Source organism: Coturnix japonica, chromosome 2, assembly GCF_001577835.2.
Source record: "Coturnix japonica isolate 7356 chromosome 2, Coturnix japonica 2.1, whole genome shotgun sequence".
NCBI classification, from domain to species: Eukaryota; Metazoa; Chordata; class Aves; order Galliformes; family Phasianidae; genus Coturnix; species Coturnix japonica.
Window position 1 is genome coordinate 67,109,728 of NC_029517.1, and position 23,038 is coordinate 67,132,765.

The following is a 23,038-nucleotide window of genomic DNA, read 5'->3' on the forward strand; positions in this document are numbered from 1 at the left end:
AGTGTCAGCACCTTTTATTTTCTATTTTTGCCTGGTGTGGACACAAGGGTCAGCCAAGACTGTCTGTTGAAAACAACAGGTTGTTCTCCGCTGTCATCTTTCCAGCCATGCTCAGTCAGTGGTGGAGGGGTCACTTTAATAACAAAATTAAGTCAGGGCCCATGGATTCACTCAGTATCCCAGAGCCTCTCAGCACACTAGTCAGGAATAGGAGCAAGTGAAGGGAAAATTGTGGATCCTGGTTTCAAGATCTGAATAGTTATAACTAGTGTGAAACGCTACTGAAGAGGAATCTTTGTCTAAAATACTCAGACTTCAAGTTTATCTTACTCTGAAGGAAGACATTCAATATGAGCTAAGAAGCTCAACAACTTTTACCATTATAAGGAATGTGTGGAGGCCATTGCTGATTAGCAGCAAAACTATATCCAGGAGATATTTGTTACCATAGCGACCATATTAAGTTGATTCTTTTTTCTGCTGTACAGAGCTGATTTAATTAATTCAGATATGTATAAATAGCTTCCTGTAGGACCAAAACTAATGGCTTCAAGCTGAAGTTGCGCAGGCTTTCTACAACTTTATACAGACAGATGGAGACCCTACTTCAACAGAGTAGTTGGTGTGAGTGCACAGCTTTTAGTGTTATATGGCGCTCAACGTAGCTGTGTGTGTGCTTAAACTCATGCACATGCTGAAATAGGTTGCTGCAGTTGACAGCAGATTAGCGAGCATTTCTGTTTTAAACAGCGTGTTGTGTTTTGATTAATTTTCAAAGACTTGTGAAAATAAGTAGTTGCATCATTAGTCATACTAGGAGTGGTCAGTTGCTTACTCAGAAGTTGCTGTGAGCATGGTGGGAAATATGGTACGTACACCTTTGATAGATTCATCTTCCCTTCACTAATACTCAGCCTCCGCGGGTCATCCTCTGCAGCCCTTGCTTCCTTACTGTTGTGTATACTGGTACCAGTGAAATTGTTGAAATACTTGCAAGTAATGGTTTAAATCAGGCTTTTTTTTTGTTTTTTCTGTGAGTGGGTAAATCGAGCATGCAGTGTGTGTAATCACCAACATTTCTGGTCCCTTCTGTAGGAAACTGTCTTGAAAACTTCATCACAGAAAGGTCTTTTAGCTGCTGAGCATCACTGGCATAGAACGTGTGTTCCACATCCATTGACTCTGTGTTGTCCCAGGTGTTAATTCTGCCTTGTAAACACAATCACACTGTCACTTTGGGAGAGAGAGGCAAGAGGAAAAGGTTAAGGGAATTACCATTCCTGCTGCTTTTCAGGGCTTTCATCCCCTCCAGTAGAGCATGGCCTATGCAAATGGGTTGCTCCACATTTGGCATGTCAGGGGGCATGTTGTCCAGTGTCAGGATAGCAGGGAACAGCTGAAACTGGAGGAACAGAGAGGGAAAAGTTCACAAGCATCTTAAAAATGATGATGACACAAATTGCCATCTGCAAAGACAACAAGAAAACTGGCTGTTTCCCTAACACTCTTGCATCGCCTTCATCCATACTCCTCTTCCATTTTTTCAGACTGTACTTTCTGACATTTGACACCTTTTCTAGCTTTCTTCACTGCTATTGTTTTTAAGTGTGGCTTTAGCATTGCAAATTGATTTTTATCTAAGAGTGGGAATCCATGTGGTATCTCTAAAAACAACCCACAAAGTGCTGTTTGTTGTTGTTGTTGTTTGTTTTTAATGCACCCTGATGTGTGGTTCTCATTTTCTCCACCCAGAAATTACATGGTCTTTGCTATTTTCTTAGACTGATGGAGACCCAGGCTTGAGGCGCCTCAAACTGCATACAAAGAGGGGATTCAAGAGACCTGATCTTCAGAATTTCCTCTATCACCTGCAATAGGAATCCACTGAAAACAGCTAAGACATCTTCAGATGGTATCAGCAAACTTCCCATAGAAAAATTTAAGCCACGGGGACCTTATCTCTTCCTGTAGGCAAGACCTGATCAGAGAAGTTTCTGGGGCAAAATGCCCCACTTGAAGCTGTGCTGCTGACTGATAGGCCCATGCAACTGCTGGACAGGAGCAAGGTCTCCTCCTGCATCATTTATGTTGGAATATCCATCAACTCCAGAGGCCAGGTATCTGCTTTCCGTTCTGTAAGCGTCTGTGGGCAACTTTTCATTTTTCTGTGTAGAAGTATTCTGGGAGGGGCAGCAGTGTTTCATTTCCAGGGAGAACCTTTTCAGAGAGGACCAGCTGTCTCCCTGAAGCTGGGGCAATGAACTGGAAAGGAGTCTTGTCTGTCTGCATCCTGTTCCATCTCCTGTCTCATAGGAAGATACACAGCAGCATCACTCACAGCAAGAATCTTTCTAGGATGACTGTTTGATAATGTTGATCTTTTCCACTCCACAGTCATCACAGTAGTTTTTCTCTGAGTAACAGTTGCATCAAACTTTGTTCAATTTAGTAAGAAGTTCAAATAAATAAGATGTTTTTGACCCATAAATTCATGTCTTAAGAGCAGTGATGCCATGACATCTAGCTGTATTTATCAGAGATTTGGAACTTTTACACTCCCAAATAAGGCAACTGATGTGAAAAGAAAAAGTCCTCTCCTCCCCATCTCATCACACCTCTGAGTGAGGAGGGCCTTTTTGTGCCAGAAGAAAAGCCAGATAAAATCAAATGAAGGAGGAAAGGAGAGGCATTTCTCCGCCTGGGCAAAGCCAGAAAAGGACAAGTTGGAGACCACTCACAGGAGGACCCGGGCAATCTCAGAGGGATTAAGCTGTAGTATACTGTACAGAGAAACCAGAGCTGAACCTGGAAACATGCAACTCCATGAAGCATGGTTTCTGTGCCCCTTGTGCAAGAGGCTGTTGTCTGTCAGCTCCGGCATAACCCCATGCACAGTGTTATGACAGCTGTTGGAAACTGTTATGTCAGTGTACCTTTTCAGCCTCTTCAGGAATAGAAGATACCGTGCTCTTTTGGATTTTTTTAATGCCCTGCTTAGTCTGGATCACAAGCCAGTGAGACATTGATAATTTTAACCACAGACTGCATGAGCCTATTTGTTTATATTGCTGGGACAAACACTTCCAGAGGAAGCCTGTGCCAAAAGTGACTGGAATAACTTCTCTTTCTTAACACCTTTATCTGCTCTCTTTCAGCAGAACATTGCTGCATTATCACTGCTTTCTTAGAAAAGAACCATCTTCTCTGTCTGAAGTTTCCTTTTGGAACTGTTTTATTCCTTTCCAGTAAATTGTAGGGAACTTTTCATAACAAATACACTAAAACTTGTTACAGACCCCAAACCTGCACAAATCCACTGTAATGCCTATTTTACAATCGCATTCTTTGCTTTTCTATCCCTGCTGCTGTTTGATTTTCAAAGAGAAAGAGAGAAGTTAAATATTTATACAGGGGAAAATGAATTTACATAATAAATAAACAGAAAGAAAGCAGAGAAACAATTCCCCCTCCGCTCTTTAATTTTCAGTAATGCTGCATGTGTGCTGTTTCAAAAAGCAGTGTGCCTCCTGCCCTCATCCCAGCTTCAGCAGACGTGCTCTTAAGTGCTCTTACTCCTTTTTAATTCCTTTACATGAAATAAAAACCTTCACTGTGTTTCAGAAATTCAACATGATATGGAAACGAGGCAGGTTGTGTTGTCTTGCTTTGGTTTTTTGTTTTTTTTTTTTTAAGAAAAGAGATGTGTCCTGCTCAACTTCAGTATGGCAAGGAAATTTGATTATCGCTTGTGGAAAGGCATGCAGGTCACGTCAAGTGTTTCTGACATGTCTATTTTTAAGTGAAGCTAGAATTTGTATTTTGATTAAGAGAGAGTAAAAATACTTGGACAAGATAAGTCTTTGCCTGTGAATGAAAACTGCAATATGCAAGTTGTGGTCAGGCAGACTTCTATTAGGGATGTGAGGTTTTGGTTGGGTCACTGCCCAGATGTCCTAATATAAAAAAATAAATAAATAAAGGAAACAAAAGAAGCCACACCGTCCTCCCTCCCGTTACTTTGGAAGAACGAAATGTGATCAAAGCCACACAGGAGAACTAATGAGAAATTACTTGTGAAAGTTAACTGGAGGTTTTCTTCCTGTTTATTTTAGTCCAGTAGTAAATTATCTGCCTCCCTCTACTTAACTTTTTGCTTTATGTTCCAGAAGCCTGTGTCTCACCCCAGGTCTTGTCTCCTTCAGCTTGCAGCAGCACCCAACTCAACTGGAGACAGCAGCTGAGTGTAGAATGAGGCTGGTGTCTGGTCAGGAGTGGGCTCTCAGCTGAGTTTCAGCATACTCTCATGCCTCCAGCAGAAGTAACATTGCTGCACATTCCTCCATGGCCCCCAGCAATTGGCTGGAGCAAGCTGAAGTACTCCACATCCCTTGGTCTGAAACCAAGGGTCACGTCTCTGCGTGGGGTCTGTAAAGTTAGGAGCAAAGTACAGAGCCCAGTTAGAAGCCATTTATCCATGCCTGTATGTGGGGTCAAGGGCTCACCAGAAGTGGAGTCTCAATTTGAAACGGGGTCACGACCAGAAAATATCTGAAAATGGCTAACAAGGATGCCAGGTTTGAGATTTGTTTTTGGTAGAAAAAAAGTTAAGTGTTGCTTTCCAAGCAATTATCATGTGACACTTGGATGGGAGGGCTGCATCAGTCACTGTTCAACTCACTCCTTTTGGGAGCACGGTGGTTCTTGGAAGAAAAAGTCTGAGGATCTGAGTTGTTTCTGCTGAGAGAGATGCTGAGACTTTGCTGGATTCTGTGCCTGTTTAGTCTGTAGCCAGCTCTGAGCTGAAAGGCAACACTTGTGATAATACATTTTCTTCACCATAGAGACAAGTGCACGTCCTGAGGGAAAAACAGTTGCTTTGACATTTCAGGCTGGGAAACCTGTCCTTGACACATGCACAGTCCTGATACACGGTGCCTTGGCTGCAGTACTTACGGCTGTCAGGGAGACTGGCACCAGCCCTGCTCAGAGGCAGCGGTGTGCCAGCAGTGCAGAGCAGCCAGTCCCCAGCAGAGATGTTTGCCCTGGGAAGGCAGCAGGGCACTGCAAATACAATCTCTGTCATAGGAGATCTGTTCCTTGCATTAACTGCTGCGATGAAGCACTTGCTTACACACAGTAACATATTTATGTTAGTAAAAGCCCCACTGGGACAAAGGGAAAGGAGAAACCAAGCTTATGTTGTGCTGTGACTGCCAGCAGTTGCAAACTACACCGTGGCAGGAACTGTGAGAATCATCTGTATTCTCAGACTTCTAGGAGCTGCAGTCTTGATTTGCAGAGCTGCCAAAGACCTGCAGCTCTCCTGCCATCAGCTGGATGGGGAAGCAGCCTTTCTGGAAATGTGCCCATGAGATTTAAAGTCAAGCCCCTGGCTGGTAACAGTGCTTTACAACCAAACGTTGGTGCCCAAAGGCCTAGGCAGCAAAAGCACAGAGAAAAATGACTGGGCAGAGAGGTGACTGTGTTGAAACATATATCATTAGTGGTTTATGGGTGGACTAGATGATCTTAGTGTTCTTTCCAGCCGTAATGGTTCTATGATTCTACAATTAATATGAGTGACAACGTGAAGCACAAATAAAGTCACATCGTACTTTATAGTCTTACACTGTGGTTCTGCATCCATAGTCACTGTTTCATAACACTGGCTGGCCAAGACTATGCTAAAACTCAATCTTAACAAATGTACTCTTGGCTCAGTGAAGGTGATGGGGCTCCAATAGTAACAGAGAATTCAGTACAGCCAGCTTTACTGCCTGTTTGTGATTCTTCACTGTTATAATTCTCTTTCAGAAAAAGAAGTGCTTATTCACTAGCTGATTACAGAGGTGAGAGGTTATGGGCCCATGAACCAGGGAACACTAAGAGGTGATCCATACATGTGACAGATGAGCAATCATGTCCAAACACAAACTATGCCATCAGTATTACTTGCTTTTAAAGCACTATTATCCCTGCATTGTTCTCTCTCCTCAACAATTAGTCATTCAGGTCCTTGAGATTCAATAATCCATACAAGCTCATCAAGCAAATCTCACACAATCACAATGTTACATACAAGATTTATAGGACAGAACTGGTTGGATGTGAATGTGGGAGTAATGGTCCATAAGCAAATGTGACATAAAAAGAAGTCAGCCAGGGAAGCAGCCTCCAGAACTAGAAAGCCTAGCAGTAGCGGGAGATGCTGTTATTGCAAAATGTCTTTAATCTTTTGAGGGGAAAAGGAGTCATTTTGTCACAGGAGAAGGAGTAACCGCATAATGTTCATGGTGTTTACATACTAGCCAATGAAAGGCAGTCCCTGTTGAAATCATGTAGAGCTGTATGCATTTTCCTTTTGAATGTGGCATTAAGGGAGTCTGTGCTTCTCTGTTCCCTCCCTCTTCTTTGCCTCCTTTTTTTTCAACAGAAAAAGACCTCACCGACAAAGAGAAAATAGATTGAAAGCTCTTGCATCCAGACTGTTTCAAGCAAAGCTTGAGAGAGACTTTGGCACATAATGCCTTTGACATTATGTTCGCTGCCCTTAGAAAGCAATAACCAAATACATTCTGCTGGCAGTTAGCAACTGCAGCGATTTCAACACAGATGAGAGAAGAGAGGACAAAGAAAGAATATGCTTAGTGCATCCCTTTCACTACAAACCTATGGGCCAGCTGGAATGTTTACAAAGCTCTAAGGCCAGCCAGCAGGGAGTTGCAATAATCTAATTTTAATTATGTGACAAAAGCATGAAGAATCATTTCAAGGGCCAACAGAGGGAAATGGTTGCAGCTTGCCAATATTCCTTAGATGGTAAAAGAAGACAAGTTAACCCACAGAATTTAGTTGTTTCTCAAAAGGCTAAATGGATCTATCAAAACTCCCAGCCTGTTGTTGTTAGGGAACAAGTTGGTTGCCAGAGAAAAAATGAAGCTTTAGATGTTAAAGAAAGTTTCAAAGAAGCATCTAGGCAAAACAGCAATACCTGCACTCCTCTTCATAAATAAAAATATACTTCAGCGATGAGAAAACAAAGTCCCATAATCACATTAAACTGGCTAATATGAAATGCAGAGTATATGTGTTGCTAGGAACAAGCTGACAGAGCTTCAGCCTGCATTATCCAGCCTCACAGCCTTCTGGCAGGATCACAAAAATAAAAGAGCTGTTTTGCTCTCCCTAAGTAAAGCACAGTTAAAAAAGAAGGGAAAAAAAGAAGAAGAAGAAAAGGAAGAAGAAAAGAGGAGCAAAGCTGAAATCTTCCTGCTCTGCACACATCACAGCCCTTTGGGAGAAAAGGACTGCTGCCTCCTGGCAATTGTAAGCCAGAGCTGACGGCAACCACCCAAATCATTTTGACTCCATTGAGTAGGTGGCCATAGTAAAACATGAGAATGAGTTATATTTCATTTTAATGAACGATTAAATCATGGGGTCTTGTATTAGTGTGTTCTTTTGGGATGCACAGAATCTAAACTTTTAATAGAAATTGTCCTTATTTTACTGTTCTGTAGTGCTTTATACTATCTAATTGTTCTCTTTCATCTGCTGTTGCATGGAGATTTTGTACTTTGGTTTTATTATTGCTTTGAGGAGAAGAAAGAGGAGGAGAAGGAGAAGGAAGAGGAAGAGGGGTGAACAAAATTTCAGTCTTTTGCAAAGGCATTATTGGAAATACTGCATTTCCAAAATTAACATTCAATAATGTAACAGTCTCTGGGGCTTCATGGAAACTTTCAAATAATAATAACATTGAATGATTCAAAGCTTGGTGATGCGCTTGAGCTATTCCTTTTGCCACAGCATCACTTTGATGAAAGCATTACAAAGGATGCCAAAAAGTGCAAGCAGTCTGTTTCTGCTTCTACTCCTTGTTATTCCACCAAGTGAAATAACATGTTGGAGGGAAAAAAAGAAAAAAAAAGTAAAAAAAAGTGCACGACTTAGAAGCTCAAGAAATGTTAACCTTGTTTTCCATGCAGAAAAGCTTCAGTTAAAGTACATGATCATAATCTAGAGCACTTGCCATTTGAAATGGGAGCACATTGCAACAATATGTATCATAAGCAAACACTAAATGCGGTGTCACTATGTTGGCATACTCCTGTTTCCATCTGGCTATGCAACTTTGCAAGGCAGTGACATCATGGAAATAGGAGCTGTCTCCTGTACAGCCAATGGAAACTCAGGTGAAAGTGATTTGATATCTATTTTGCATGTCCTCAACATGAGAGTGGTTCCTTTCATAAAATCAATTGGGTATTTCTGTAGAGACACGTTAACAAAAGCCTCTACATAAGTAGAAATTATTATTAATAAGGCACAATGTAAATCTTAATTAATAAAGTAACAAACTTAAAACTTTTCTCTACTGACATCCTATACAGCTCTCTTCTTTAGAATGATATCAATGATGACTAAATAGAACTCAGAGTAATTATTCCCCAAAGCACTATCAATGTTTATTGCCATCTGCAAGGTATTTTTCCCCATGATGTGACAGTGCCATTCTCATTCTTGATCAACACTGTCATTCAGATTTTTATAACTTGAGGTCTTTTTGTGTGAATCTAAACACTCGTATGTGGGATTTCCTTCCAGTGCCAAATGCTTTTGGCTCACTTTAATTGTACCTTTTTGCATTTGTCTGTAGTAGGATTTAAGGTGTTATGTCTGCATTAATTTGCTTATATTCAAACCATCCCTAGCCTGGTTTTAACATTAACTGTCCTCCCCAGTGACTGTCCACGGCACCTGTGCTAGACGAGTTGAGAGTGAGCTGACAACAGTGTGCTGCCTGTGCATCACTTCTGCTGCTGTTGTTACCAGAGGCTGCAAGGGTCAAGGCAAGATGGGGAACGAGGTGAATAAGGCAGTAATTACTGCTGTGGGGGCTTCCTTCTTCACTGCAGCAAAAGCCACCATCACATCTCCTGAAAGATGAAGCCAGGGTTAGTGAGAGATGCAGCATGATGCTACATTGGGTCATAAAATGCAAAATAAATTGTTTTTGCAGTCAGAAAACAGCCATTAGCCAGTTGATGCTTGAATTCTGTTGACAGCTTTACATGTGTAAATGAGACATTTTTTATTGGGTCCTAACCAAGCTGCAATTTGTCCCTCCATCTTAGGAGTGTGCATGAAGTCAGACTGATGGATTCTGTGCAAACCATTGGACAAGTTTAGGAAGCATGATAGAAAGGAGCAAGGAAAAAATTTAGGGGAAGAATTTGGGGTTGCCTGGTTTCTGGTTATATAAATGTTTCTGTATGGCTATATATCTACTGAGATAAATAATTCTTCAGATAGCTCTCAAGCAATCATTTTACACTCTATGGTTATTTATAACTGCAAGGGACATTTGCAGTTCCTGGAAAAATTAAAGTCATTTGCCATGAAATTGGCAACCTTGGATGCTACAGACTTTGATAAATAGCCTGGAGTGGAAAAAGCTAGAAAGGGTATGACCTCAGACAAAGTGTCACTTCTGAAACAATCTGGTTTCACTTTTCATTTTAAAAGTGACTCCCTTTCATTTTTACAGTAAGATTTAACATGGAGGGTCTTGAAGCTAAACTCCTCATCCAACTCACATCTTTTTGCTTGTGTTTTCTTCTTTTCTTCATTTATTTGATGCATATCTTGAAGTGAAAAGTCGATTATTCAGTCGGCTCCAAAGGGTGTTCATTTGAGAAGCCAGAACAGGGAACTGAGGTGACTGAGCAAGGCACAGTGGAGGGACTGATAAACTCAGCACTAGCTGTTGGTAGACAGAGATTGTTTTTGTTAAGAGAAGAGGTGGAAATGTCCCCTACCCTTTTCTATCTTTTGTTTTTTAAAGAAAGCTGAATTTGAGAGAGGTTTTCTTAAATGATTAAAAGGTATATATGAGGGCTGCTCTGAAAGCAATGCCCCCTGTTTTATTATGTTGTAGTCACTGTTGAAAAACACTGTTTTGTAGCTGAGAATTTGCTCTATCAAGCAGTATTATTGTGCTCTTTGTGTCTGTCGTCGTTTCCAAAGAAATATATAGGAGACATTACTTTCAGAGCGACCTGTGTACAACAACCCTCTCCCTACTTCCAAGTTACCTTGAGAATCATGATGTTCTGTTCTAACAGTATACTTTTTTCCCCTTCAATAAGATTCCTTTTTCTCCATGTGGGGAAATGCCTGGAAGCCAAAACAGGTGCCTTAAGAAAACAGCTCAAATTCTGAGTGGGCTATCTGGTAACTTCATGGATTGAATATGAGCAATAAAAGAGTACAGAAGTTTGCCCGCTGCTCCATCTAGTGCTTGTGTCTTATAGGATCACAAAATATCTTTTGCTTTTGAATGCTCATATCCTAGGAGAGGCATGAATGTGATAAGCAGCTTAGCTGGTGTGGAGCACTTCTAGTCCACTGGCTTCCTAGCTCATGAGGTGTTGGTTAGAAAGTCTTCTCTTTTACTGGCCTCACTTTTGCCTGCCAAGCCCGCTATAGAGAACAAGAGTTCCTAAAGGCATGCCAGTCTGCCTTTGCAGAGGAGAGGGGTGACTTTTCAGGATCTCTTAGCGAATAAGTAAAATGTGAGTCTTATCAGTTGCTAAGGTCATGGTGATAAAAGCTCAGTGCTTCTGTCAAGGATTCTAGGTCCAGTTTAATATATTTTGTATTGAATATGACAGTCACTAAAATAGCTCATGTCTATCTGATATGCATCAAATCATATAATTATGTCTCTTGGCAGTGTACTCAAAGGGACATGATGTAGAGAAGATGGACCATCAGATAAGCTAGAAAGGTGAGAAAAGCACAGTTTTGGACATTGTCCACTCTATTAATTTAAACAGTGGCCAGGAAGGTTTCCAAATATGAACTAAACTGTCAGAACAATCTCCATTGGTTCTTACATTTCCCAATTAGTTCTTTCCAGAGCAGCTCCAAGTTACAATTCACAGGTAAATCTAGGTAACCCGTGACAAACTCTAGTCTAAGCAACTCTTAGAGATGCCATTGCCAATAATCATCATTCCATATCATAGCTGGCTTTGTATTTATTTACATTCTTCTGGAATATAAATAGTCTCAAAATAATGGAAGCAGTCCTATCAGCATGTTGTATTGGTCGGGCACTACATGCTGCCACAACACTCTAAAAACTCTTATCTAGAGCAGAAAAACAATTCGCTGTGCTGTCTTTGTAAATCTCTCCCTGCATTTGTTTGCCTCCTTCATTGTCTTCCTCTCACTATCCTCTTTAAAACAAGAACACTTTTTACTGTAAAAGTGCCAGAGAGAAAAAACAGATCGGGCACCTGCCAGAGATGTTCAGTACGAAACGGCCTGCTAAAGATAAAACCCAGAGAAGCAAGAAAGCAAAATATCAGTGAAGTGGGAAAGCGCTGTAGACTGCAAGCGGATTCTGCTCTTCATTGATCTGTCAGGTCTCTATTTCAGAACAAATCACTGCACAGCATAAAATCCCAGCAGAAACATTAGCAGGGTAGCTGGGAGTGAGGGCACTCAGGGGTTACCCAGATGGGAAGGCTGTTTGTACCCTGTTTAGTCCTCACCTCCCCAAGATAGCCTCTATCAGCTTGTTTGGGAATACATCTTCCTAGCTAGCTGCCTCGTGGTGAGAGGGGCTGGGACCGGAGCCTCTAGAGCTATCTGGAGGGATGGCTCCATTAATATCCCTGACAAGATCTCTTTATCCCATGCCTTCCTAATCTGCAAGACAACAGGAAAAGAGGGGGAATTCACCGAGCAAAACGGAGCCCCTGCTGGGTGTGACTGTTGCTATTTCTACTTTATAAAGTTGTGTCTTTGTTTTATCAAATGCTCTGGTTTTTCAAAAGGAGAAGGAGGGAAATATTTTTGTTATTCTCACTCTAGGAAGGTTTGTGCAGCATTCCAGTACCCACCCTCTCCCCTCCTGAGTCTGGCCCTGTGCTGTGCCTTCTGCCCCACACTCCCCCTCGTGCAGTGTGACCTGGGATCTTCTGTCACTTGGGATTTATTCAGTAGTGGCTTATGCAATCACTAACATCTCTTCTCAGTACTCACCGGTGGGAAGAGAAGTGATGGTTTCTCTTGATGTACTGCCTGAAATCAGAAGTTACCGCTCCTCAAAGGGAAACCAGCACTTCTGACAGCACTTGAAAAGCAGCCAAGTTATTCTGAAACGTCAAATTAACGTAGGAAAACAAGAAGAGGTTGAAGGGCCCTGATTCCGATTTTTCATTTAAGATCCCTCAGTACCCCCGAGTACTACAGTCAGTTATTAAACGTGATGTTCTGTATATACAGGAGGTCAGATGATGTTGTGTAATGGCTCTTCCCAGCATGAGGCTTCCTGAATTCATGCCAAAGCATTGCCGTGCAGAGTTTTACCCCCACCATGTAATAACTCTGCTTGGTCTTAGGTACATTTAAAGGGGCAGGCAGCAGGGGCTGGCGGCCTGAGGGTGGGACCGGGGCACGGCGGGGAGTTCTGCGGGGCAGGGTGACACCTGCTGGGCATGGGGGAGCGGTAAGAGCCCGGCTCCGCCGACGGCAGGGCTGAGAGTGGAGAGCTCTGCTCACTGTTATAACAGAGAGGGAACGGAACGGAGTTGTGCTGTGTTTTGAAAGCAAGCACTAGTGCACCTCACTTGTGTTTGTGCCTACTGAAAGTCCTGCCGTTGTCAGATACACACCACGTTTAGTGTTGCTTTTCTCAGGCTGTCCTTGCCGTGTGGTTAATGTGGGAGAGCAGTGTGTCTGACACAGCTGAGCCAGGCTGGAGTCCACAGGTGGTCACAGTGCAGAAAGGCACCTTGCCAGCTGCTGTGCTTCTCTGTGTGTGTGTGTCACGAGGCCTTTTGTGCTCCAGGGAGCTAAAATCCTTACCTGGGAAACAGTGGAAGAAAGGACATTGGGTGGGAACAGGAGACTGTTTGTCCCGTCCTTCTGAAACCACAGGAAAGCTGTGGGCAAATATTAGTGTTTTTCATCTTCATTAAAAAGGAGCTACCATGTCCCCCTATTTTTATTTTTCTTAAATACCAACACTGAAGCATTGGTCTCTTCCTAACAAGCTTACTCAGGTGGGATCCCAACTGCTTGAGTAATGAGATGCAATCTCGTTCCTATCTTTAATGTTTTAGTGCAAGTATTATTTATTTATTTAAACTTCCAGAGAGTAATAGGGAGAACCACAATGAGACTGTACAAATAAAGGTTAAGTTTTTCCTCTTTCCTATAGTACCTGGCAAAGAAAGCAGTGGGCCTGTACTGTAACTGAATTTCCTTGGCTTGGAAGGCAGAAAGGAAGAATGTGTCATCAGGAGCTGGAGGTAAGGAATTAGAAAAGCCAGCATGGCAGGTAGGCGTTATTGGTATGGAAGTAAGGATTAGGCAAACTTAGAGATGAACCAGAAGGGAATGGTAGGGCTGGTAACAGGTGAAGTGCAAATGCAACCATTGCTGTTATGCACTGGTTTTGGAAGAACTGAATATATTAGATGTTGCATGTATATAGGAGGTAGGGCATGGGAGATTCCAAATTCATCGCTCTGATATGGGAACAGTCCTCTCCTTCCCATGGAGATCAATCACATTCTTCTCGTCCATATGGATAACTCACCTGCGCTTTGCAAATCTCAGCCAATTAGTTGTTTTCTCTGCTTCAGTTTCAGTATTTGTACATGCTCTGTATACACAGACGTTCCTGTGGCCTGTTGTTACCTTAACATCTGAAGCTCACACTTCTCTGCCTGCACAGCAAGTTAAGACTCTTTGTTCTTATGTTTAGGTGCCCACTGTGTTTTACTACCCCAAATCTTGTAGCTGTTCATACTTGCATACTCCTGCTTTTGTGTCTTTCTGTACTCTTACAGTGCCTTTCCAAACTCCTGTTCTCAGCCCTCTAGGAAAATGGAATTCTAGAGGTAAGTGTAATAGAACCGTGTTCACATGTTTGTGCTCCAACTTAGAGACTGGCGGGTCACTAATTTGCCTCTTTCTTTTCTTATTTGGTTTGTTTCCTTCAACTTGTATGTAAAAATGTGGAAATTAGAGTTTTCCAAGGTGAAATACGTAACCACAACTATCAGTTCAGGATAAATCATCTTCTCAAGCCCTGAGATAAACAGCAACAGGGAGCAGAGAGTTTCCTTCTTTGCAGAATGGCTTAGATCCAGATTGTTTCATTGATACAGTTGTAAGTTGTATCAGACTCAATAGTAAAGTCCTCAGTGTAATAATTTGTGGTTTCTTCTGCAGTTATTTCCTGCAGCGGTACACTTATCTTGCCATGTAAAGGTGATGACTGAGGGGAATCTGTGCTTTCTTGACTTTGAAAATTTGGGCAGTCCTTTTCAGTCTTTTTACTTGTAGCTTGGTGGTCCGTTGCTGGATAAAATGCACTGTGTTGTTGTCTCCTGCATAGTTCTTTTTCCCTAACCTAAAACAAAACAGAGAAACCCCAGTGCTTTGTAAAGAGGGATGGAAGTAGGAAGAAGATGCATCAATCATATGCAGCATTTCTTTCTATCTTCCTACCCAAATACAATTAGGACAACACTCCAGTTAGCACCAAACTTAGCCAATTTACTCTTGAGTCTGTAGAATATGCATTTTTATTTATTTATTTTTATTGCAGGAAAGACTGCTTTAGAAGCTTCCCTTCCTCTGCATATTTTTAGGATGATCTTCCAGGCTTTCAGCAAAATGAAGCTATTAATTTGGTCTTTCATTATCTGAGAGGAATGCAGGATCCACTTGCTGACATTGATTGCATTTTGGTAGTAGCCTGCATGAAACTGCATTAGGCCAGTTTGTAAATGCAGAGGGTTTCACATGGTAAAGCAAATGCTGAAGAATACACAGCAGAATCAGATGACCTGTTTTTTCTCTTCAGCAGTCTTCATGTCCTTTGCTGTGAAATCATTCACTTCCTTGCTTCCAAACCACATTTTTTCCAGCCTAACTGGTGGTTTCTTCGGCATCTTTTTCAGGGCATCTCTCTGTAGAGACATTAAAAGCTTTCAGCAGAGTCTATTTTGATGTTGGAATGACATTTTGCTGTTTGCCTTGCTTGCCTTCTGCTTTTTTTTTTTTCTTTTTTTTCTTTTTTTCCCCCATGCATAGAAGTGATGGGCTCAGGTACCACAGGAAGCCTGTAAATAGCAACGTGGTAATAACCTGAGTGTTCACTTGCTCAGGAGTGCTGTTGCAATCAGAGTTTCCATTTTCTGGCAAATGATGAGCCTGTGAAGCTTCTAATGTTGCTGTGTACCCTGTTGATGTGGGAATTCAGTAAAGAAAAGGAAGCTGCTTTACTACTGCTCAAGAAATTTAAGGTTTTGTTAGAGCTTCATAATCATAGTACTGCTGGCCTCTGCTGCATGCACATGAGCAGCCCAGTCCTAGATCTCTATTCCTGGAAAGATGTAGTGATTATCTGAGAGGCCAGGAGGATGAAGTCTACTATAAGCAGCATTATAGTGTTGAAGTCAAATCATGGATCTCTGGTTGTTGAAATACATACTATCCTGTTTATAAATCTCCTGGGATTTCTGCTTGCCACACTTCTACAGCCTTAAATAATTCTCTAAGACAGACCTCACTGCCAGAAGTGTTAAATGCTGCAAATAGTATAGAGGGTGACTCATTTAGTGAGATGAAGGTGGAGCATGAATCAGTAGGAAGAAAACCAATATTCAGGGACAGTTGCCTCCCTGTCCCTGCTGGCCACCCTCTTCTGATGGAGCCCAGGATACCATTTGCTTTCTGAGCTGCAAGAGCACACTACTGACTCATGTTAAGTTTTTTATCTGCCAGAACACCCCCAGGTCCTTCTCTGCAGGGCTACTCTCAAGGATTGCTCCTCCCAGTCTATATTCCTGGGATTCCTCCAGCCCAGGTGCAAAACACTGAACTTTGCTGTGTTGAATCCAATTAGATTCACTCGGGCCCACCTTTTTAGTGTCTTGAGCTCCCTCTGAATGGCATCCCTTCCTTCCTCTGTGTCAAGTGCGCCACTCAGCTTGGTGTCATCAGCATACTTGCTGAGGGTGCACTCAATTCCACCATTGATGTCATTGATAAAGACGTTAAAGAGCACTGCACCCAAGACAGATCCCTGGGGGATACTGCTCGTTACTGGCCTCCATCTGGGCATAGAACCATTGATCACTACCCTTTGTCTGCGGCCTTTCAACCAATTCCTTATCCACTGGGTGGCCTACTTATCAAATCCATCTCTGTGGATGACCTCAACTGACAGCCATGACTTTTCAAATAGGATGAAGAGTGGCTTGGCAAACACCTCAGCCAGCTGCATCAGAACCCTGGGAACCCGTAGCGAAAGCTAACAGCAATGAGAAAGCTAAAATAATTACCTAGTCAGATCTTCTCTAAATGGTAACTCATAGGTGGATCAAATTCCCATAGGCAGCTCCATTTGAGACAATATATTTGAGACCTTCTGGTTACCCTCTAGCTCACACACATCAGAGTGTTTCTAAAGATAGGCTTGGAATAAAGGTACCTGATAGATTATATGCTACAACTAGCCATTAATGAACTAAAGAAAAGCTTAATGTTACTTAGCAGTGGTGAGGGTGAAATTCTGTCACATTGGACGTCAGCTAAAATATTTTCAAGCACTGGAAAAAAAAATAGTAGTTACGTTTTAAAGAAACAGAAACAAAAAAAGCCGAAATGCCAAAACACAATTGCATAAAGAAACCTAGATGTCTGCAATTTACGTGGAAGTCCTGGCTCTGCTGAAGTTTTTGGTAACAGCCACTGTTAAAGTTACAGGAGGTAGTTTATCCTGTGGTGTCAGCAGCTCTTCCTGGCTCCATTAGACTAGCCCTCTTCCCCCAAAGAACATTGCTCTCAGAAGTAGTTATCCTTTGGAGTAGTAATGCTTAGAAACAAGCATCTTATCCTTTACTGCACAGAATTCGTTTGGTTCAGGATAAAGTGAAGGAGAAATCAAGACTGAAGGCTTCTAGTGCAGTGGTTTCAGAGTTTTGGCAATGGTAGGAAATCCCAAGAAGACAAGTAATGCTACCACAGCTTAAGGGATGCAGATACTTATATGGAGTAGAATTACACACAGGGAACAAAAGCTCCCACAAAGATATCTCAGTCTCTAATATTATTGTGAAAATAACCCCAAACCTGGGGGTGCTAATCTTCCATAGTACTGTGAAATCTGAGCTCTTTTCATCATTTGTATTGGGAACTGCTGAGTCATGGCCTGACCCTCTGATTGATCACCTGAGGCAAGGACTGGGTCAGCCCCGGGAGAACAGGTGGAGGCAATTCAACTGTGTGACCAGAAGGAGTGGAGCCTGGCTGCCCCTCTCCTAGACCCCATTTAATGGTTGACTGCCAGTGGATAATGATGACTTTCTGGAGGTTCTTCCTTTTTGGATTTTTCTACCGTGCACCTAGATCCTTGGATACAGGTAAGCACATCTTTCTTGATTGTTTCTCTTCTGCTACAGTAATCTTTATAACACCTGTAATGTACTATCAGAGCTGCGCTACTCTTCCAACTATACAATCATTGAAGGTGGTGCTGGACTGCAATTCAGTACAAAGCTATTTATGCTTATGCTTGGTCAATTCCAAAATTTCAGGAGTGAATTTACCTATGTGTTAATGCTCGAAATCCAGCACCACATGTTGTAATTTGGAATGCGTTAGGGTAATAACCCTTTTCTGCTGTCTATACTCAGTGCATTTAGTTCCTCTATTCATAGGTAGTCTTCTGGATTTTTAACTCTACAGTAATAAATCATTCTTACAGGAGGCAACACAGGCCAATTTTTCTATGGCTGCTATGAGAGAGCTAACAGCTAGTGGCAGATTTATGTTTTCAGTTGTAGATTGCCCAGCAGTGGGTCCAGCTCAAATGTGAAATATCACTTGGAAAATCTGGTTTTGTTGGTGAAAAGTTTGAGGCTCACTTTTTAAAAAGTTGTGTTGATATATATGTTAATTAAGTTTTTAATGTGGTTGAGAGGAAAAAAAAGACCAATGACATGGGACTCTCCTTCTGCAAGGAGGTGGTATACAGGCAATCTCTAAGGACAAGTAGCTCAGACTGAGCTTCTGTCAGTAAAAGAGTATGTGTAATTTAATAGCGGACAACTTTTTAAACACAGAAAGAAATCCCCACAAAAACAGACACCTGTTTTATGAAGGGGAAAAAGTACAAAAACTGGTCTGCAGGATGTTAACTAAATCCAGCTGTAGAGGGAATATTCCTCTCAGATACTCCAGAAAACAAAAAAATGGCTGAACGAAGTAAAGGCTTTGGAGAAACTGCACTGAGATATCTTTCAGCCCCAGTTTCCAAAATGCTCATAGTAGGAAATATATTGTGCTGCACCAGTAGCCAGACCATTACATGAGACTTGTTCGGTGCTTTTTATGAAAGCTTCCGTGTTACCATAATGTAAGTGGTCAAGGTTAGAGATGAGTAAATGGCATGCTTCAAACTTCAAAGCTACTCAGAATCGCCCTTGATCTGAGCTTGAATTGTTTGTGTTCAGTGTCCAAACAGTAGTAGGATTGTGCTTTGGATACAGCCACAAATGGCATTTAGACTTCTTACAATCTCCTCATGGATTTTCTCCCTCTCACCATCTGTACTTGAAGCCCTGTCTGTGAAAAGCAACTGATCCTTAGCACAATGCTTAACAGCAGAGAATGAGCTTGAGTTCAGAAGCCAAAATAAGCCTCGGGTTATTATTCAGAATGGGGGGGGGAGGAGAGGAAAAGGTATTTCTTAATACCTGTTCCATATAATTATTTTTAAGAAATCAAAACAACATAACTAGAAAAAAACAAACCTCACATTTTGTATTGGTTTCTCAGTCTGAGATCAAATGCAAATGTAATTATTAATAGTCCTGACAGTGATGTTTCTCATAGTTTTGTGGATTGGAGAAACAAGTTCATGGCATATATTCTTCAGTGAGTTTTTCAAAGAACTAGTCTCTTAATACTGCACCTTTCTCTTCTGTACCCCTTTGAAACAAGCTTGGAAGCTATAAACAACTGAATGAATACCACTGCCAGCTTCTGTTTTATTAGCATCCTCATTATACAGTTTTATATTCAACATCTTGCCTCTAAAATTGTAGAGAAAGTTTGTCTGGGTGCTGTGCATGTAGAAAAATTGACTCTCGTGGGGCTCACAAAAGAGTCAGAATGATGTAGCAGAGATCCTGTGTCATGTAGTGATGCTCACCTTGTTTTCATATGCTTCTCCAGTCCCAGCAGTAGTACTTTGGCTCCTGATTATTCCCTGCATCCTCAGCTCCTCAAGAATGTCTGATGATTTTTGTCTCTCCGTTTCTTGTAAAGGCCTTGATTTACTGATGAACCCACTGGTGAGCAGTGCATCTTGAAAAGATGAAAACATCAGAACTTACTGCTTGCAAAGCACTTAAATCAGGAAGTTTTGTTTGAATGCCATCTTCAGTGTGAGCTTTTAATGGAAGAGATTGCATTCTGAGAACATATTGTAGAGAAGACCTGTTTGAGGCTCACTTTATGACTTAAATGCTGTAATACGCTTTGGTTGGAAAACTAGAGTTTGGTTTCCTGGTATGGCCAGTTATACCCAGAGGGCCATATGCATAGAAGCAGGTGCTGAAGATTCGTTAAGACAATATGCTCCCAGACTGAGGCTATGGACAGCTGTTTACAATCAAAGTTCCTAAGTGTTGTGTGAACTGGTCAGAGAGGACCCATTAGTAGCCTACATTGGCTGTCTTGTGAAAATCACTGTACTCTTCTGTTAAATGAGTGCAAGTTTTCATATGCTTGCACGGTTTATGATTTTTGTTGCAACAGTGCTGCTGCATTTAAGCATTATCACATGCATTCCAACACTTAATCGTGTATTTATAAACAGCAGTGAAGAATAAATCCAAATTATTTTGATAACCCTTCTGAGGGGCTGTTTAATTTCCACTTATTAGACACGAATAAGCAACGAGTAGCTTTACTGCCAAGACCCATCAGGTATTTCAACCCTCAGCTGACAGTTATCCCATCTGCCCAATCTCTACTAGATGAAAATAGAGCTTTTCTGTGAAGAACACTTGGACCAAATCAAAATCACAGTTATTTGCTGTTTTCCCATCTTTTTTAAGCAAAGTGGCTATGGTAGCGTTGGCTTTTCTTTAATTTCTGGTTGTGAAACACAAATACAAAACATGGACCATCTTGTGTAAGTTGACTCCCTCTCTCTCCTAAAATAACTGAATCAGTCACCCAGAAGGCAGTGGGGCTCACATGTCAGTGAGCACTCGTAAATATCAGAAGCTGTATACACTAAAGCATCCTTTGGCAAATCAAAGCCTGATAAATGGGCTGCATTGATTAGCGATGTCAGTTTGTGTGGGTTTCACTAATACATTCATTCAGGAGGGGGGAAAAAAAAGAAGCTACAGTATCTCTTTTCTGCTTCTTGAACCAGAAGCTTGAAGGAGGGTTTCAAAAGTCCACATTTCCTGTGAAGTTATCTTTTAGCAAGGATGAGGGAAGGGAATTCGGCATTAAAGGAAACACTTCATTTCAGAGCAAGGAAATCATTTTGTTCAATCTGAAATGAAATGCTTTCATCACATCTTTCTATGGTGTAGGGAGTTAAGTCCTCTTTAATGAATAGCAAACATCAGTAATTACTCCTTTTGTGTTCAATTTGGAATATTTTATTGGAGCCCTTATTTATTATAAAGAATAAATAGCCACTTCAGATTTTCTGTTTCATGTTTTGTGAGATATAAGCTGTTCGTAGCACTTGGAAAGTAAACTAAAGGGGTTTATATTCACTAAAGACAGTACTGCTTTTCCATCAACATCTTACACCAGTATCCTTAGACTACATAAGAGTTTCAACTTAAGTGTTCCCTTGCACTTAAGAAATTTAGAAGTTCTTAGCGGATCTGTGCTTCATGCTATGACAGCTTTGGGAAATTCTAGTGTTTTCTTTATATGACAAATTGTCCTGAGACTTTGCTGTAATCTTAAGTAATAGCATGGCATTTACTCACTGTCTAAACCTGATGCTCGTTAAGAGAATTGTGTTTACCATTCTTTTTTGGGGGGGAGGGGAGGGAAGGAAAGCTTGACTGGAAATCACTAGTGTGGGCAACGTATGTTCCCAGTGTGCTGTGCCATAATCCCTGTTAGCAAGTGCTACCTCTGGAGACAACAAGGCTGAGTATGTTCTCCTGGTCTGTTCCCGGAGTCTGCCAAGAAAAGTATATACCCTTCTGCCTGTTCTGGTAGCGAGAGCTGAGTCATGCTGCAGAACATAACAAGTGGTTAGGAAATACTTTCCACTATGAAGAGCTTGTGGTGTCAAAGCAAGAACATTACTGTGAATTGAAGATGGCTGTAGCAATAGGCTCAAGATGGTTCATTTCTAGGTCTCTCTTTATGGAGATGATATGACCTTCAACTACTATTCACCTGTGCTTTGTGCATTGCTTCTTTTTTCAGGAGGCGTAAACCCTTCTGTTGATTTCTCAGGGAAATCTCCTTCGCTGACTTCAAGTTTGTTTCTGTTCTCTAAAGTGCCCCCTGTCCAAGCTGTCCCCTCCTGAGAGGTGGCAGCCCATGTACTGTCAGCGCTGTCACTTGTAGTCTGTAAGAAAGTAAAGAAACAAATGAGAGAGAGAAGTCCTTTAGGGCTCTTAAACGTGTAAGAAGGCAGTCTCTGAAATAGTCCCCTAGACTTGATGTGTTCAGAGTGAAGTGGAAGAAGGTGACATTCCTGATACTTACCTGTGTTTTGTCACAGGTTGATGTTTATGGTGATGAAAGGTCTCATAAAATTTTGAAAAGGAAGGAATGACATTAAGCTTGAATATGTCCATAATCCTATTGGCTATATTGCTGTATTGGTTTATTACTACTAAGTGCCGTTTGTACGTTGGACAATGGTCAGGAATTTAAGAGTTTTTTCAAATAAGCACACACTAAGGTCTTAACCTATGTACCTTCTAAGCTAGAGCTTTACATCTCCAAACAGTGCAGGATTAGAGACTGGATATAGTCTTATGACTGAGTTTGGGCTTCAGCCAGTTCAACTGTGCAAACATCACAAAATGGCTGTGCTCATGCATTGTGTAATATTTGGATATATACAAGGACTTTGCCTCAATATTTTTTTGAGGCAATATTCACCCTGCTGAAGTGATGCAGACTGTGAAAGGCAAATGTTCAGCTGCTGTAAAATCAGGTCATGCGTGTGGCCAAATGGTGAGTTTGATTCTCTGCTGGTTTAAGAGTCATCTGAAGTTAAGAGAAAACACTGTTCATAAAGAGCACCCCGATAACTTCTGAGAGACAGCAAAACTGGTTCACTATGTATATTCTCATACACTCACATGCTAAGATATCTCGTAACATGCTTTGTACAGAGTCTGTTTGGAAGGAATTGCTACCTGGCTTCTGGCTTCGTGGTTGTTCTGTAGCTCCTCAGAAGACAGCTGTGTTGCAGCAACCCTGTTAGATGTATTGCAGCCCATGATGAAACGGGGACCATCTGCTTCTCCCTGCTGCAAGTCTGAGTAGTAGTAATGCCCTCATCTCATTGTTGGGAGTTTGGTTATTTGTGATCACCATGGCATCTAACTGTTGCCAGGGCTTGTTGCTACAATAAATAGCACCACAGAAGGCTTTCATGTTGTGTCCTGGCATGCAGGGACCATTGTCTTTGACCACCCTCCTGCGTGTGAAGCTGAGAGGGAATGTGCTTCTTCTGAGCTAGCTGGAGGTGTTGGTCTGTTGGTCATTGAGAGAGTCAGTGAACCTCCTGAGGGAACTCAACTGAAGACACCTGAGTGTCTCTAGCCTCTTTTCTTCTTCTCCTTCTTTTTTTATAAATAAAAGATAAAAATAAATATAAATAAAAAATATTTATATTTTTATTTATTTTATTTATATTATTTATTTATATTTATAAAAAATAAATATAAATAAAACTCCCAATTCTAGCATTCCAAACAGCATGGCAAGCCTT

At 41.4% G+C, this 23,038-nt stretch overlaps 1 protein-coding gene across 3 annotated transcripts; it reads right to left on the reverse strand.

Annotated features, from left to right (window-relative positions):
- Positions 1-1,025: 1,025 nt before the first annotated feature.
- On the reverse strand, positions 1,026-22,644 carry STMND1 (stathmin domain containing 1). 3 transcript variants are annotated; one of them, XR_004306118.1, is made up of 6 exons: positions 22,461-22,644; positions 21,484-21,658; positions 19,250-19,404; positions 14,877-14,999; positions 9,600-14,437; positions 3,666-8,939 (listed from the first exon to the last, which is right to left on the reverse strand). XR_004306118.1 is itself a non-coding variant. In XM_015854728.2 (5 exons), the coding sequence occupies exons 1-5, from the start codon at positions 22,542-22,544 to the stop codon at positions 14,165-14,167; spliced, it is 810 nt and encodes a 269-aa protein (XP_015710214.1). In that variant the 5' UTR covers positions 22,545-22,644; the 3' UTR covers positions 3,666-14,164. The 3 variants fall into 3 exon arrangements, 2 of the variants coding, with proteins under 2 accessions (XP_032298396.1, XP_015710214.1); XM_015854728.2 differs by having other exon boundaries at positions 3,666-14,437; XM_032442505.1 differs by lacking the exons at positions 3,666-8,939; positions 9,600-14,437; positions 14,877-14,999 and adding an exon at positions 1,026-1,402.
- Between the last annotated feature and the right edge of the window lie 394 nt (positions 22,645-23,038).

What these genes read in the sequence shown, in the direction of transcription:
- STMND1 (XM_015854728.2), bottom strand. Translation starts at nt 22,544, where the DNA reads ATGGGCTGCAATACATCTAACAGGGTTGCTGCAACACAGCTGTCTTCT. An exon ending in AAGCAATGCACAAAGCACAG is followed by an intron (nt 19,405 to 21,483) that starts GTGAATAGTAGT and finishes CATCTTTTCAAG; the next exon opens with ATGCACTGCTCACCAGTGGG. An exon ending in CTGCTGAAGAGAAAAAACAG is followed by an intron (nt 14,438 to 14,876) that starts GTCATCTGATTC and finishes GTTTTGTTTTAG; the next exon opens with GTTAGGGAAAAAGAACTATG.